Here is a 12596-nt window from a genome sequence, read left to right on the forward strand (position 1 = left end):
TTTTTTTTCTCCTTATAATGCAGTGTTTCTTAAAAGAAATTCTAAACCACAGAGGAGCATTCTGAAAATACATACTATCACTGCCATTAAATGACAGCTAGGCACTCAGTTTGTTTGGAGATCATCTCAAGTAACAGAGGTATATGATTTGTTTCCCTGATATTGCATCTGAACTTTTTTCTAACTTGGTTGCTCAACTACATCTGATACCCAGAGACTGTTAATGTTCTCCACCTGATCCTATGCCTGGCCTGCGCTGAGGTTTGCTCCTGGTTAATCAGATACCCCAGTGTCTTCACAGGGCATTAGCAACCCCTCTAATTAAAAGTTCGGAAGACAAGAGAAACTTGCTAGCTGTGGATCTTACCAGCGTGTCCTTGCTGGTGTAGTGGACCATCCATCCTTCTTTCATCACTGTGCTGCTTTTCCTCTTTGTGTGTTTGACAGACTGCACTACTCGCATGAGTGGGATATTGTTGCTTGTTGATGGACTTGAAAAGTCAAAATATTTTAGTAAAGAAATGTGTTTAGATATACATCTTCCTTTCTTGCATAAAGCCTTATTCCAGTTATTTCAAAGTGAAAGTCAAAAATATTCACATACCATTTTCGTTAATTGTATTATCAGAGTACCAAGGTTTAGAGTCTTAATTACTCTGAAGAGTGACAGATTTTATCATTTAACATGAAGTTTTAATTTATCTGCATTATTTCATAAAAATTAGAATCTGCTCTTTAAACCACCTTTCAAGTAACTATTATTTATAGAATTATGCTAAACTTATTTCCCTAAATCTTATGCAGTGTTGTAAACCGATGTTACCTAAATAAAGGTAAAAAAATAAGTACAATGTGACTATGGAGAGCTTTGACTGTCCCTGAATTGATGAAAGAAAGGCAAAACTAGAGATATACACAGTTAATGTGTAAACACATTAACTCAATCAAGAAAATCTCAATATTGGAGAATTAGATCACAGACATGGCTAGACATCATATTATCGGTAACTATTTGCTATGACAAATGTTTATTCCGTCATGAATAATGAAAGATCATAAGCTTGTGTAGGCACAGTCAAGAGGTAATCTTATTTAACTGAGTTACATTTCAGAGCCAAGTCTTTACATATAGATAAAAGCATTGGTTTCTAGTCCTCAATCTCAAGTGAGAGAGCTGTGCAGCCTGGCTAGCTGTAAATTTTTGTTTTTATTCTTTATTGTTAAAATGGAATAAAACATGCACTCTAATTTCAAGAAAAAATAGTAACAATAAATTACTTATGGAATACTGCTGATCCTTCCATCTCCTTTCTCTCCTCTTCTTTGTTTTGTCTCTTCTTCCTTTGTTTCTCCCTCCTTCCTCCCCCTCACATGTGCATATATGCAAGCACACCCCCTCAACCCTTTGATACCAAAGAAATGCATACCTTCAAAAGAAAGCTGGAGCACAAGACTAAGATTTACCAGTATTTTTAAAATGTTTCTTATGTCATTAAATGGGAATAAAATCCACTCACTTTACTATTCTATTCACAAGAACAATATCAGTTTTTCAATGATTACAGTATTGTAAAAGGGACACAGAAATTTGAATATACGTTATAAAATAAATCAGAGGTTGGGAGACTTTTCCTGTAAAGGGTCAGGTGAAAAATATTTTAGGCTTTGCAGAATATGTAACTTCATAGACTTTATGATTGGAAATGGCTATGCTTTGATAAAACTTTATTATAAAACAGGGAGCAGCCTAATTTGGCCATAGTGCACTGACCCCTGAAATAAAACTGAGGTTCACCCAGTAATCAAAAAATATAGGTAATTAGATCACAAATATAAAACTTTATGCACTTTTGAAATAAAATTAATAATGAGGTATAGGCATATATGCGGTCAATAGGGGATAGCTAAAATGGTCTCTACTGAGGTTGGTCCCTTATCACCATTCCACACAAAGATATTTGGTAAACACTGATTGTAATAAATTTGTGGACGGCAAATATGAGTATCCCTCACATGCAAAAGAAAATGCTCAAAAGATGGGGGATGCTAGGAAAGGATAGCTTTAAACTATTTCTCTTAAGGAATCCAGACAGCCTTTATAGTAAATTTCATCCATAAGCAAATTAAACATACTCAGGTTTTTTTTTTTTTTTATGATAGACTAAATCATAAAAAGCTCTAAAAATTAAATACCACTTGCGGATCCAGAGTTTGAGGAGGCTAGGGGTGTACTCCTCACCTGATGGTTCTGTTGGAGTCCTCATGGTCAGGGTCCGGATCCTGCATTTCTCCACCATCATTGTGGCACTCTGCCATCACCATCTCCGCATCTTGGACCATTGCCTCTTCCATGTCATCCATGAGCCCACTGTTCCTTTCACTGTCATTGTCATCACTCCCTTCTTCCATGACCACATCAGACTCTGCCCCAGGGCTAAGCAAATCTAAAAAGATGTTTTGCAACCATGAAAATAAACCTGCAATCCTGGAGCCAGGGTTCTAGAGAAAGTTAGGCAATCCTAAAACAAATACATTGGAAACCCTAAAAAAAAATGGTGTGAAGAATACCCTTTCACTTTTTTCCATTCATAACTATCTGAATTTATGAAAGGACGAACATATAATTTTGGAGGCAGATGTTTGGTTTTCATGCTTTAAGCCTAATCACACGGAGAGCCCTGGGAAGAAGCCAAAGGTGGAAGAGAAGCAAGTAAAAGGATGCAAAGTGATGCTAGGCATAAGAGGAGGCTGTTCTGTGTCCATAGCCTAGCCCTGGTGGGAAAAAGGAATACTGGGGAGGATGAGGGAAACTTTCCCTTACAAGAAGACTCAAGGCCATTGATTGTTGCCAATCTAGAAACATTTTAAATTATGAATCCTAATATATTAAATTGGTCAATAGACAGCAGCTTTTAAATACTTAAGATATTTGGTAATATTGAATCTCATCATCATGTATGTAGTTGCTGGGAATGCAGTAAACTGTAATTATTGACTAACACAAAGTATTTATTTTAAAATTAGAAAATAGATTGATCACATTCCCTAAGCTGCCAAGTTTGGAAAATTCACATTTTACAGTATTTTTCTAGCTGTATGGGAAAACGCAATTTTTAAGTAATCAACAATAACAAAAAAAACTGCACTGTTTCCCCTTAGTTCCAGTTATCAAGTACACATTGACATTTTCTGGGCCTGAACAAAGTCAATAAGACATGCCACAGAAAGTGGGAAGATTGCCAAACTTTCATTTGGCAGCAAGTACATGAATCTTCAACACTGAAACTAGTATGGGAAATTTTTCTAGAGAAGTTTCCCTTCTTCTAAGTATATATTTTCTCCAGAGAAGAAAGTTCTAGAGCAAAAATAATCATTTTAGCAACAAAAATACTCAACATTTTCTCTGGTCTTCTATCATGGCTTTTCTATCAAGAGGAATCAGAAAAACGATCATCAGATGAAGGTATTAAGCAGTATACGACATGGGAAGAGTTAGCCTGAGATACCAAGTCAAATATTTCAGTAAGAACCTATTAGGAGGCCTCCCTGATGGCGCAGCAGGTTGAACCCCACACTGTGAGGCTGTCCGCAGCCTCTGCAGCAGGGGTTTGATTCCCAGCTGGCCAGGGAGAAACCCACATGGCATGGCAGACCTCTCAAGTCTCGCCTGCTGTTCCCCTCAGCAATGTCTTCGGTCCGTCTGCCTGTTCTGCTCCCCGCTGTCTCTGGTGTATTCTCTCACCCTCCCGCGCCTCTGACTGCACCCCAGTTCTTGTATAAATAAATACATATTAAACAAACAAACAAACAAAAGAACCGATTAGGAATACTCTGGGGAGAAAATGTGAGTTGTTCCTTTAAAACAGAGCATTTTTCTTAACAGTTCTTCAAAGTTAATTTAAGCAGTTTTCCCCAAAGGAATAGACAGATAGATAAGATAGATAGATAGATAGACAGATAGATCAAGGAATTATATTATATATATTAAGGAATTATTATATCATGGAATGCACATATATTAAGGAATATCATTTTTTCTATATATAGAGAGAGAGGAATATTAAGCATATTAAGGAATATCATTCTTTTCTATATATATAGAGGAATATTAAGTATATTAAGGAATATCATTCTTTTCTATATAGAGAGAGGAATATTAAACATATTAAGGAATATCATTCTTTTCTATATATAGAAGAATATTAAGCATATTAAGGAATATCATTATTTTCTATATATGTTATAATATATATTATATAATATATAAAATATAACATTATAATGTAATTATATAATATATATTTTATATATATATATAGAGAGAGAGAGAGAAAAGGAAGTAACTTGGAGAAAAGAAGTGAGTGACTATTTTACTGATGGTTTTGTCAGTTCATCTCTGTGAGCCTTCCCTTCCAGTTAACTTCTGTCTCAATGCTTAGAATGAGAGGAAACTCAGAGCTGTAACTGGAAGGCACTGCAACAATTTCCACATTTCTGAACAAATTAAGATAGGCATATAAAATAAGAGATGGGGAAGAAATTCTGGACAGCCAAGTTTTCAGTACTATCTGTTCATGTATAAAAATCAAATATTTTCTCTTTGAATTTTTTATTAAAACTAAATGATGGGTGCTTTCCTACAATAAAGTAAAACAAACTCAGACCCATACTTTACTTTGGGGTCAGGTCACAATTATCCAGATGAAAAGAATAAATAAAAGTTAAATAAATAAATAAAAGTAATATAAAATAAACAAACAACATGGAAGAAACAAAGACCCGGATGCCCACATTTTACCCACCTCCGTTAATTGTCACTTCACCAAGGCAGTTGTTTGGGACTTTTGGTGCACAACGTTTATGACAGTTGAATCTGCAATCTAATCACAAGGATTTTAAAAGAAAACAATAAAAAACTAAGAATTTATCAGAAAGAGAAGCAAAAACAAAAATAGTCATTTCGAATGGATGGGGATTAACTGGAAGATCAAAGTTTGGCTGGTGACAAATTTGGGGTGGCAATATCACCCTTACCTTTGCACTGCAGACCCTGCCTAAAAAGTCCCTTGAGAAGCTTCTTGCAGTACTGGCACACTGTGGGTCGGGTGTATGAGTGGATGACAAACGTGTGCGGCACTTTAACTTTAGACATTAAAATCTTGTCAAGCTGAATTGGTCTTCCAATATATGACTGAGAATTTGATCTCTTCTCTCGACCAATAAATGATTCTGATGGTGACTTTTGCTGTATATTTGTAAAAACAATAAAGGATGACAAGAAATAAGAGACTAACACTTGATTTGCATATACATGTATTTTTTAAAATTGCATTTTAATTTATGATTGCATTTCATGGTCTAATCCTTAAGAATATGAGAGGGCATCCCCAGTGGCACAGCGGGTTGAGCATAGCGCTGTGAGGCTGTCCGTAGCCTCTGCAGTGTGGGATCAATCCTGCTGACCAGCGAGAGTCCCACATGGTGAGACAGACCTCTCCTGTAGTGCCCACTGCTCCCCTCAGCAGTGTGTTTCAGTCATCTGCCTGTTCTGTTCCCTGCTCCGTCTCTGGTGAATCTTCTGGCCCTCCCATGCCTTTGGCCTGTACCCCAGCTCTTGTTTAAAAATAAATAAATCTTTAAAAAAATAAATAAAGTGTATCACATTACTAAAATTCCATAAAAAAGTATATGAGAGAAATAAACTTTCTATTAATTAATGTAATTATCCCCCTTTATTTCCTATTTGAGTTACCTTGTTTTTTTATAGTACAAAAAACAAGAGATCAGAAAATCTGAAATAGATTTCTAAGACTTTCAGTAAATTTGTGGTTTGAAAATGTGATTTAATTTTAATAAGGAAATAATACAACTAGAAGCAAACAAAAGAATGGACCTTAATCCCACTGCAGGTATTACTTCACTGATATTTTCTAAAATATTATGTATACATGTCTAGAAAATGCAAGTGGTTCAAGGAGATAGAAATGAAAACTTAATACCCCTCCCCAACCCTACATAGCACATCATCTGAAAAATACTGTCTTTGAATTCCCTTAAAGAAAAAAAAAGAATGTGATCTAAAATTATTCCTCAATCATATAAAAGTAAATAACTAAAAATACAAAATAAAAAGGGTGAAAAAATATAAAATCTTAAAGTTATGATTCCTAGTCATACAAAAGAGAGTTAAAAGATGTCAAAACTTGGGATTGTTTGTTTGTACAAGCACTGGGTACAGTCAGAAGTGCAGGAGGGTGAGAGAATTCACCAGAGCCAGAGCGGGGAGCAGAGCAGGCAGAAGGACCGAAGTACACTGCTGAGGGGAGCAGCGGGAGAGGTCTGTGCGCCATGTGGGACCCGGGGATCGAACCGGTGCTGCAGAGGCTGCGGGCAGCTTCACAACCCAGCGCTCAACCGCTGTGCCATCGGGGAGGCCCCCAAAATAAAGTCTTTTGGGTCAAATGCTAGTAATTAAAGGAGCCCAAACATGAACCTATATTTTTTTGCATCCTGAGATCTTATATTATCACCTTACTCAACTAATTTCTACTTTTGAATGATTATTCACACGATGTGAAACAAATCATATTTGCATGTAATTTTTGTCCATTTCAATGCTTATCTGTAACAAAGGTAATACTATTCATACCAAATGGAGGAATTTTGATTTTTAGTTTCACTAACTTCAACTAAAAAAGATTTGAGATGAGGTTCTACACAGGAATATTCTTTTTACAGTTACAATTATAATTCTGTAAGAGAAAATTGCAAAGCATAATCATTCTAGAAAAGCCTCAACTCTTTGAGAGAAGTCAGGGGAACTTAGAAAGATAGGCCAAAGATTTGCCAAATTAGAAATGTGACTAGACTGCATGTACACCTTCCATGGAATTGAAAAATAACTAAATCTACAGGCTTAGGTCCCTGTTCTATGTATCCCTTTTTAGCAACTTTAGCAAACTCAGTTTTAAGCATAGACAAAGTTATGTTTTTTCCACAGTTGGAAAGTTTCAACATTCAGAGTAAAAGCTGACCTGAAGTTACACTTACTTGGTAGACTTAACATGTTCTCAGATTTGGAAAATCCTATAAAAAATTGACTAAATCACTCTTCAGTTATTTGCCTTAATTTAAGATACCTAATTCCAGGCTGTCTTCAGAGTAAGTGTAACATAGGTCTATATACTTTACTATGCAGTAATTTCTTTTAGAAGAGCAGGAGGAAGTCTGATAAACTGAATGTTTTATTCTCCTTAGACATGGTAACATTCATATAAACACTGCCAAAAACTGTAAGAACCAGATTATTCTTGAGAAGTCATTTCATTTATTATCTTCAAGGCAGATTACATAAGGAATTTTAAAATGTTACATGAGTTTAGGGAAAAGAAATTGGCTGTCAGTTTTTGGTCCAGAAACCTTATCCATATATCTTCAAGCAATGATGAGATTCACACATCCACATGTGTCCCTGGCACAGAATAACAAGTCACAAACTACATAATTTATAGACAGAAATTAAGACTTTAATAGCATTTAAGATTTCATAGCAAATTAAGATTTTAATAGCATTAATAAAGAGTACCCTCCAGCCATTCAGGACATCTTAAAATTAAAATCAGCTGGCAACACCACCAGAGATACTTATCATTACCTTTTCTTATAGCTTCACATATAATTAATCATTTTCAATGTGAAAAATATTTTTAAATGAAAAAGTGAAACTGTAATATTTTGAGACAGGCAAATATATGGTCACTTCTTATGTGAGAACTGATTCACTGCTGGAAGAAGGCTCAGTGTTTTAATTTTACTAGTTAACAGATACTTTGGGAAAGAGAGAGTGGAAAAATCTCCTTATGTTCTATTTGCAGATGTATTTTATATTTCTTGGAGTGTACATATACATTTCCATGTGCTTTTCCTTAACATGAGGCAAATCTATAAAGGCAAAACAAAAATGAAATACTGGGTCACTAGCTAATGCCTCATATTTATGCATTCTTTAATCGTAATGTAATATGGATTATTGCAGATATGTAACAGATTTTAAAACAAACAAAAACAAGAACCTCTGAAATAAGACTATTGTCTATAATGATATTTATAACTGTTTTATCACAAATGTTTAAAAACCACCATTTCTGTAATGCTGCCAATTGCCACTTAAAAATATTCCTAATGATCTGAACACAAATGATAAACTTTGAAGGATTTTCAGAAACAGTGACATATTTTACTCATTAATAATTAATATTCAGTTAATATTTTAAGTGAAAAAAATCTTCAGTTATGTGAAGTTTTATTTGAAGGTATATGTAGCAGAAAGACAAAATTATAGTATTTTTAATTTATGCACCAAATTACATAATAGACAAAAAATTTAGAAACTGGTAACTTTTAAAGGAAATAGATTTTTATAAGAATTTTGCTGATCTAGACATTTATTTTGGGCGAGACTTCTGAACACTATTTCAAGTTTCTTGCTTGTAATCGGTCTGTTCAAGTTTTCTATTTCTTCCTGATTCAGGCACAGATCACTAAATGAGTTATACCAAATATTTAAAGATGAACTAATAACTATTCTACTCTTATAAAAGACTGAGAAAGAGCGAATACTTCCAAACATATTTTATGAGGCCAAAATTAACCTGATGCCAAAGCCAGAAAAAGACACCACAAAAAAGAAAAACTATAAACCAATCTTAGCAAACAAAAATTAACAATGCATTAAAAAGACCATATATCTTGATCAAATGGGATTTGTTCCAGGAACACAAAGATGGTTCAACATCTGAAATCAATCAATGTGATTCACCACATCAAAACAAACAGATTGGTAAAATTCATTGATCATATCAATAAGTGCTGAGAAAGGCCATAAATGATAAACCCAAACATTCTCAATGGTGAAAAAAGCCAAAACTTTTCCATTAAAATCTGGTACAAAACAAGGATATAGGTACAAAAACAAGTAGCAACCTTCATTACTACTATTCAACATAGTATAGGAAGAAAACTATATAAGAGGAGTTCAAATTGGGAAATAAGTAAAACTATTGTTATTTGCAGATCACAAGATAACACACATAGAAAACCTTAAAGACTTCAATTAAAAAAAAAAAAAAAAAAAACCCAGGGCCTCCCCGGTGGCGCAGCGGTTGAGCGCTGGGTTGCGAAGCTGCCCGCGGCCTCTGCAGCATCGGTTTGATCCCCGGGTGCTCTCCAGCCACCGGAGGAGGGTCCCACATGGCGCGCAGACCTCTCCTGCCGCCTGCTGCTCCCCTCAGCAGTGTACTTCGGTCCTTGTGCCTGTTCTGCATCCTGCTCTGGCTCTGGTGAATTCTCTCACCCTCCCGCGCCTCTGACTGTATCCAGTGCTTGTATGCATGTATGTATAAATCAATCAATCAATAAATCTTTAAAAAAAAAAAAAAACCCTAACTGAAACAATAAATTGGTACAGTAAAGTGCCAAGTTTACAAAATCAATTTTCAAAAATATGTTGCATTCCCCTATGCAAACAATGAACTAGAGAAGAAAGAAATTAAGAAAACAATCCTGGGCCTCCCTGGTGGCACAAGGGGTTAAGATGCAACCTATGAAGCTATCAGCAGCCACTGAAGCACGAGTTCGATCCCCAGCCAGGGAGCTACCCATATGGCACAGCAGAACTCTCCTGACTCGCACACTGCTCCCCTCAGCAGTGCATTTCAGTCAATCTGCCTATTCTTTTCTCCACTCTGTCTCTGGTGAATCCTCTCACCCCACATGCCTCTGGCCTGTACCCCAGTTCTTGTATGCATAAATAAATAAATCTTTTAAAAAAAGAAAACAATTCTATTTATAATTGCACCAAAAAGAATTAAATGCTTAAAAGTAAACTTAAAAGGAAGTGAAGGACCTATACAATGACAATCACAAGACATTGTTAAAAGAAACAGAACACACAAAAAGCAAAAATATATCACCTGCTCATGAAATGGAAGAATAACCATTATTAAAATGCCACTTCACCTAAAGCAACACACAGATTCAATGCAATCCCTATGCAAATTTCAATGGCATTCTTCAAAATATAAACAATTATTGAAATTCATATGGTTCACAGAAGACCCAGAATAGCCAACACAGTCCTGACAAAAAACAATAATATTGGTGATATTCATGCCCAGATTTTATACTACAAACCTATAAATATCCAAACAGTATGGTGATATAACAAAACAGACACAAATAGCAATGTAATAGAATTGAGAGCAAGAAATAAATTCGCACTTATATGGACAGTTAATCTACGACAAAGGAGTGAAAAGCATACAGTGGAGAAAGGAAAATCTTTTTAGTAAATGGTGTTGGAAAAATGGAAGAGTCACAAGCAAAAGAATGAAACTAGACCACTATTTCATACCACACATAAAAATTAAATCAAAATGGTTTAAATTCTTGGATTTAAGACCTGAAACCACAAAAAAACAAAAGAAGAAACATGGTGAAAACTCTTCAAAACATAGGTTTCAGTGATGTCTTTGTGGATTCATCTCCAACGCCAAGAGAAATAAAAAGAGAACATAACAATTGGGAAATATCAAAATAAAACCTTACAAAACACTAAAACAAAAAGATACCCAGGTGAATGGCAGAAAGTATATACCATACATCCTACAAGGGGCTGATAACCAAGATCTACAAAGAACTTATGTAACTCAATGAAACAGAAGCAAATAATCCAATGAAAAATGGGAAACCAATGAAAGATGGCCAACAAGAACATAAAAAATAATGTTCACCATGACCAATACTTAACATCAGGTAAATGCAAATCAAAATACATCAGTGAGAATGGTCCATATCATAAAGATGCAAACAATAAGTATTGGTAAGGATGTAGAGTTAAAGAAACCCTCATAAACTATTGGTGGGAATGTAGACTGGTCTAGCCTCTATGGAAAAGTATATGGCTATTTCTCAAAATATTAAGAAATATATCTGCCATATATGCCAGCAATTCCACTCTGAAGTATCTACCTGAAGAATGCAAAAATCACTTATTCAAAGGGGTCTTGTCCTCTTTTATTCATTGTAGCACTATTTACAATAGCCCATTATAGGAACAACTTAAGTGGTCAAAGACAGAATGAGGTAGGTGTGGCATAATATACACAACGAAATATTACTCAGCTATAAAAAAGCCAACATGGATTGAGGGAATAATGTTAAGTGAAATGAGTCAAAAGGAGAATGACAAATACTGATGATACTATTTATATGTGGAATATAGAGGGAAAAAAGACATGGTTATATACAATCAAACCAATAATAAACCCTAGAAATCAGACCATAAAATTGAGGCTACCAGAAGTGGACCAGGAGGAGGGGAGAGCAGTCTGGGGAGAGGACACAATAGACTATGGTGGAACACTATGTGTGCCTTGGTGGTAGCTGTGGTGTAATTATATTCTCTTGAGGGGTGTGATCCTAAACCTGCAAATCATATGCATCAGTGTAAACTAATGTTTCCTCAATTATAAATGCAAATACATTAACAAAAATAACAAGCAAAGAATTTCAGGGATCTAAATCCAACTAACTTGGACTTTAAGATAACATGAAACTAGACTTAGTAATGCAAAGGGTACTGCTAACTTAAATAAACAGACTGGTTTTTTTTTTTTTTTGCACTTAATATTTTATCGTACAAAGTAAAGAGAAACAGCATTGCTTTATTTCTTCATTAACGTATTTCATTTCTTTTTTTATTCATTTGTATATTTATAATAAGTACATTGCTTCAGAGTTTTAAAGCAGATATTTCTTGAAAGCTAACTATGGTAAAAAGAGTATCCCTTAACCATCAACATTACTGCAGATTTTATCTAGGTTTACTAGGCTAACTAAATGGTGTTAAATTAATTTTCACTGTGACTTGTTTTTCTAGTTTGGAACTGTATAGTTGGTTAATTTGAGAATTCTGCAGAACGATTGTTTTTTACTGGAAAAGGGAGGAAATGCTCTGGAAAGGGAACAGGTATATTTTGTTTCTGCTTCATTATTATGCTCGGAGCAAAAAAATGGTTCAAAATTCACAAACACACTTAAAATTCACTTCTCTATAATTATAGTAAGCCTATGCATGAGGATGTGCTTCTAAAAACTTACATTTTACATTAGCCATTTATCCTATGAATTGTTCTTTTCCTGAGTGGAGGAGTTTGGACCAAATTACATGAGTGGGACTTTTGTGAGAATTAACATCTTTTTCAAATATGGTTTGGGGATGGATGTATGAAAATGATTTGGTTTGGCAAATTATAGATGATGATCTCAGTGTTAAGATGTATCACACCATGGATGGGAAAGAATATGAAAACAGGACAATAAGGAAAGCTGAATTTTAAAGCCAGGATTAGATATTAAATAGAATAAGGATTATGGAGATTGCTTTGTTTTTAAAGTCTGAGGTTTTGTGGAGATTCTACAACATCCTTATGCTAAAAATGTTTCATTTGAAATTACTGCCAAAGTTAAAACTATATGTAAGGAATACCTACTTACACAGACAGTGCATCCTGCTTTACTAGAGATTGAGTTTGTTT

The 12596-nt window shown here is 34.8% G+C and overlaps 1 protein-coding gene across 2 annotated transcripts in view; it reads right to left on the reverse strand.

The window, feature by feature from the left end:
• PRKD1 (protein kinase D1) overlaps positions 1–12596 on the reverse strand; it is a gene marked incomplete at both ends in the record, with an annotated part of 284877 nt that overhangs the window by 46676 nt on the left and 225605 nt on the right. For both annotated transcript variants that reach the window (XM_084241020.1, XM_084241019.1), the window contains 4 exons: positions 368–491; positions 2240–2444; positions 4803–4880; positions 5035–5245. In XM_084241020.1, the coding sequence (XP_084097146.1) occupies positions 368–491; positions 2240–2444; positions 4803–4880; positions 5035–5245 (618 nt within the window). The remainder of the gene's footprint in view (positions 1–367; positions 492–2239; positions 2445–4802; positions 4881–5034; positions 5246–12596) is intronic.

Source organism: Talpa europaea (genome assembly GCF_964194135.1).
Source record: "Talpa europaea genome assembly, chromosome: 8".
Classification (NCBI taxonomy): domain Eukaryota; kingdom Metazoa; phylum Chordata; class Mammalia; order Eulipotyphla; family Talpidae; genus Talpa; species Talpa europaea.